The following is a 5,005-nucleotide window of genomic DNA, read 5'->3' as shown; positions in this document are numbered from 1 at the left end:
AATATGCGGATCATATGAAAAGTATTGCAAGCATACTAAAATATGTTGCATGGGGAGGCTCGGTGTTGCATTGATTCGGTTGTCATTGATTTTCAGAGTGCTATTGTTGTCCTAGCATTACCCCAATGGGATGCTGGATGGATTTTCTTCAAGTTGACCATTGGCGCGACCATCACTCGAACTAAACCGAGAACTACTCCCTTCATTCCACTAAAAGTATCTCAACTTTGTTAAAATTTGGATGTATCTACTCCGTCCCTGTTTACAAGGCCTACACGTATCCCAAGGTCGTCAATTTGATCAATATAATATAAGTTTTACGCTATAAAAATTATAACATTGAAAAGTACAACATCTGAACTTTCTAATGATATATATGTTGTAGTACTTGTATTATGTTAGTTAAGTTGGCAATCTAGGAATACGTGCAGGATATATAAACCGGGACGGAGGTAGTAGTCGAGACATTTTTTGTGAGACGAATAGAGTACCTCATATCATGACAACGCCATAATAATTAGGCATCTCAATAACTAATTACCCCACTCTCACACGGTCAGGAGGTTTCTAATATTTTAAACAGGAACTAATCCACTTCGAGGCAGGACAAAAGGCGGTAACACGATTGCGGAACTTGCGGGTCGCGAAATGTCCAAACCGACATCCTTTCTCAAACATATAATAGTCGTATGCTCAAAATCCTACGGACCAGATTTGCCTCAGCGACAGCCACCATCCTTAGATCAGACGGCCAGGAAGGAACCCTAGCACCCGTGGTCCCCGATATAAAGAGGGGAGCCATTCAGATCGTCCTAGCCCCACCCCCAGTTCTTTCCATCACAGACGCCTTCCGCCGCCGCCTCATCTCGGTTCCAACTCCATCCTTCGAGGTCAGTGTTCCGAATTCCGATCAAGCTACTTCTCTTTAGCTGCGTTGTTCATGGTTGGATAGAAGCTTTAGGTCATGTCTCTGTCTAGAAGCCCTAATCTGCCAGTGGATCGAGTTTTAGGTGCTTTTGCGCTCCGATGCAACGCTTTTTCGTCTCATCGTCTGTGTACTCTGTCTGACTTTCCACTCGTACGATCGCCTTGATCTGTAGATTTTTTAGGAGGGTATAATTTAATATTTTGTTAGAGCCGCTGCAACCGTGGAATATTACCTAATAATCTCCGTGCTTGGTTGATTTATCGCCTTGATCTGTAGAATTTCTAGGTGTAATTTGATATTTTGTTAAGAGCAGCTGCAATCGTGAAATATTACCCAATAATCTCCGTGTGTGGTTTATTTTATCGGTATACTGATGTGTAGCTTAATATCGTGCGTCCTGGAATTGACATCCTTAACTTGGACAGTTGGACTGTTAGCATGTTGTGATCTAATCTAGAATTTTTCTCCTGCTATCTCTAGTCGCGTTGATATAACTCTTGTCGTGTAGTTCTAGTGCTATATATTTTGTTCCCTTCTTTGTGTAATGCCTAAATTTAGCTAGTCCTTATTTCTGATAGGCTCGAGTTCTTAAGTATCTGATCAGACCTTTGTATGGTCATTTTGTATCTCAATTGTGATAATTGATCTATCAACTAATGTACCTTGTTCACATAATGATTATCTCTGTGTTTAATCCTTTTTCGTTTGTGTGTCGCAGTTTGTTGGCTGACACTCAGCCATGGGTAAGGAGAAGGTCCACATCAACATTGTGGTCATTGGCCATGTCGACTCTGGAAAGTCGACCACCACTGGCCACCTGATCTACAAGCTTGGAGGAATTGACAAGCGTGTCATCGAGAGGTTTGAGAAGGAAGCCGCTGAGATGAACAAGAGGTCTTTCAAGTACGCGTGGGTGCTTGACAAGCTCAAGGCTGAGCGTGAGAGAGGTATCACCATCGATATCGCTCTCTGGAAGTTCGAGACAACCAAGTACTACTGCACGGTCATCGATGCCCCTGGTCACCGTGACTTCATCAAGAACATGATCACTGGTACCTCCCAGGCTGACTGCGCTGTTCTCATCATTGACTCCACCACTGGTGGTTTTGAGGCTGGTATCTCCAAGGATGGCCAGACCCGTGAGCACGCTCTCCTTGCTTTCACCCTTGGTGTGAAGCAGATGATCTGCTGCTGCAACAAGGTATTACTTCTCAAAACTTAATCTTGATTTAAGCTTGCTGCATGATGTGAATGCTTATTTCACAATTACTTTTTCTGCATCCGTTGCTTGATTTCAAACTAGTGCACACATGTTCTTAAATGTGATGGTCTAATTGTTTACTTAAATTTCTGCTTGTGGTTATACCACCTGCTATCATTAGTCATGTACGTTCTTATATTAGTATATGCTGGATACCACCATCATTGCAGTTTCTTGTGCAGCTAGTTTGATTATTCTGCTGCTCTTATAGCTTATCTGAACTCCATTTGTTCATGGAAAGACATGTTACAGCACATGGTGGAACTAATCCTCGCTTTGATTTACTTTTGCTGCATGATCTGAATGCCTGATTTTAGTTAACATTTCACTTTCTGCATCCAGTGCTTTATTTCGAAATTAGTTCACATGTTATGAAAGTAATGGTCTAATGCTATCCTTAGTCATGTAAGATTCTGTATTAACATATCCCGGATATTGGTATTTCCGTCCGTTTTATTGTACTACCATCCATTCTGTTCTTCTTTGGAACTTTCTGTTGCTTTTATGTTATCATCAAACGTCTGTTACTGCAATTTCATTACATACTTTTCCGTGTCTTTATATGATAAGCATGTCTCCTGCTGTTATCTATTGGTACGAGCTGAAAGTTTTATATAACAAATGCCATCGTCCTATTGCTCTTTGTAGATGGATGCCACCACTCCCAAGTACTCAAAAAGCCGTTATGAGGAAATTGTGAAGGAAGTCTCATCATACTTGAAGAAGGTCGGCTACAACCCTGAGAAGGTCCCATTTGTTCCCATCTCTGGTTTTGAGGGTGACAACATGATTGAGAGGTCCACCAACCTTGACTGGTACAAGGGCCCAACCTTGCTTGAGGCTCTTGACCAGATCAACGAGCCGAAGAGGCCCTCGGACAAGCCCCTGCGTCTTCCCCTTCAGGACGTTTACAAGATTGGTGGCATTGGAACTGTGCCTGTTGGTCGTGTTGAGACTGGTACCATCAAGCCAGGCATGGTGGTCACCTTTGGTCCCACTGGTCTGACCACTGAGGTTAAGTCTGTTGAGATGCACCATGAGTCTCTCCTGGAGGCGCTCCCTGGTGACAATGTTGGCTTCAACGTCAAGAATGTTGCTGTGAAGGATCTCAAGCGTGGGTTTGTGGCATCCAACTCCAAGGATGACCCTGCCAAAGAGGCAGCCAGCTTCACCTCCCAGGTCATCATCATGAACCACCCTGGTCAGATTGGCAATGGCTACGCCCCAGTGCTGGACTGCCACACCTCGCACATTGCTGTCAAGTTCGCTGAGCTGATCACCAAGATTGACAGACGATCTGGTAAGGAAATTGAGAAGGAGCCCAAGTTCCTGAAGAACGGTGATGCTGGTATTGTGAAGATGATTCCCACCAAGCCTATGGTTGTTGAGACCTTCGCCACTTACCCTCCTCTTGGTCGCTTTGCTGTGCGTGACATGAGACAAACAGTTGCTGTTGGTGTCATCAAGGGTGTGGAGAAGAAGGACCCAACTGGTGCCAAGGTGACCAAGGCTGCTGCCAAGAAGAAGTGAGGTGTTTACCGATCCATGTCTGGTTTTGCGATACCCCTACTATTTTAGTGTCTGAGTTTTGTTAAGAGGACATCGTCATCTTGCAGTGTCTGCAGTTTTCTTACTGTTTGCGCTGTATGATATTTGCCCGTGATGTGTCGTTTTAAGTACTTTATTTATTTCGGCTTTAGGCAAAACCGTGATGCTTCTGAGACTTCTGTTGATTGCCGTTATGGCAAATATATGCAAGTTAGGTAGTGAGATATCTTTGGCCATGCTGTTTCTCATCATCTACATGAAATCCTTTGTTTGATCTGTCTTAATTTACTACTACCATTTTGCCTGCTGCGTTTGTAATTGTCATTTCGTGTTGAGAACTATTAATTGCTTTGTTATTACACCGATTCAATCACAGGCTCCACAACATGTAGTAGACTTAATTAATTGTAACACAATTTTGTTGAGGTGGGAGATGGTGCTTTCTATGCAATTGATCTAGCAGTTATCTTTATGTACAATAACATAAACTTCCGTGTCTAGAAATGAACAATTTCACCCACTCCCACACACTGAAGAAAAATGAATTTTAACCATAATTTAGGCTGGCCATAATAGATTAGTAATGTTCTTTTGTGCTGAAATCATCCTGGAAGAATAAAAAGACACGCATTCATCTTCATCTATTAGTAAGTATGTTGTGCCCAGATCTTGGATCAGAAAATGGTAAATCGATTGTTTGCCTGCCTGGGAGGAAGAGTGCCGAACGACTAAAGCTAACAGCCAGCCCGGATACCTAAACTGAAGAGGAGCTTTCGCTATAGATTTAAACAGACATACGTGAACCAGACAATCACTGCCAGCAGGAAGTCATCAGTAGATGTGTAGTTTTTGATCCTTGATGTCAGGAATGACAGCGCAACATGGTGAGATACAGTCTATTACAAGGATTGTGATTTGTCGAAAGTGGATACTTGCTGTTGAAAAGAGTATTTTCACAAAGTACCACAACAGTTCCAGTCGATGGAGCAACATGGTGAGATGTTCATCAAATATTAAACTAGCACACCTTCATGACAAACAGAAGAACGAAAGTTTCAGAGACATGAGCAGAGTTGTATGCGAAGTCTTCCACTGAACTGCTAATAAGAATTACCTGTTGTATTAGTGATATACAGGCCATGGCTGGTCTAAACAGTGATTGTCATGTTTAATAGATTTTTCCAGCCTATTCGTGCAAGTTCACATAGGTTTTGATCTTTTAGAGCCATGTTCTACTCAAAGCCAAGTTCATAAGCCCTCGTAAACAC

At 42.6% G+C, this 5,005-nt stretch overlaps 1 protein-coding gene across 1 annotated transcript; it reads left to right on the top strand.

The window, feature by feature from the left end:
* The first annotated feature begins 825 nt into the window (after positions 1-825).
* Positions 826-3,955, top strand: LOC124702270 (elongation factor 1-alpha-like). Its single transcript, XM_047234395.1, has 3 exons — positions 826-890; positions 1,647-2,129; positions 2,838-3,955. The coding sequence occupies exons 2-3, from the start codon at positions 1,668-1,670 to the stop codon at positions 3,717-3,719; spliced, it is 1,344 nt and encodes a 447-aa protein (XP_047090351.1). The 5' UTR covers positions 826-890; positions 1,647-1,667; the 3' UTR covers positions 3,720-3,955.
* Positions 3,956-5,005: the final 1,050 nt, after the last annotated feature.

The sequence above is a fragment of the Lolium rigidum genome, chromosome 3 (assembly GCF_022539505.1).
Source record: "Lolium rigidum isolate FL_2022 chromosome 3, APGP_CSIRO_Lrig_0.1, whole genome shotgun sequence".
NCBI classification, from domain to species: Eukaryota; Viridiplantae; Streptophyta; class Magnoliopsida; order Poales; family Poaceae; genus Lolium; species Lolium rigidum.
The sequence above is the reverse complement of the archived record's forward strand: the minus strand, read 5'-3'. Positions and strand labels throughout refer to the sequence as shown.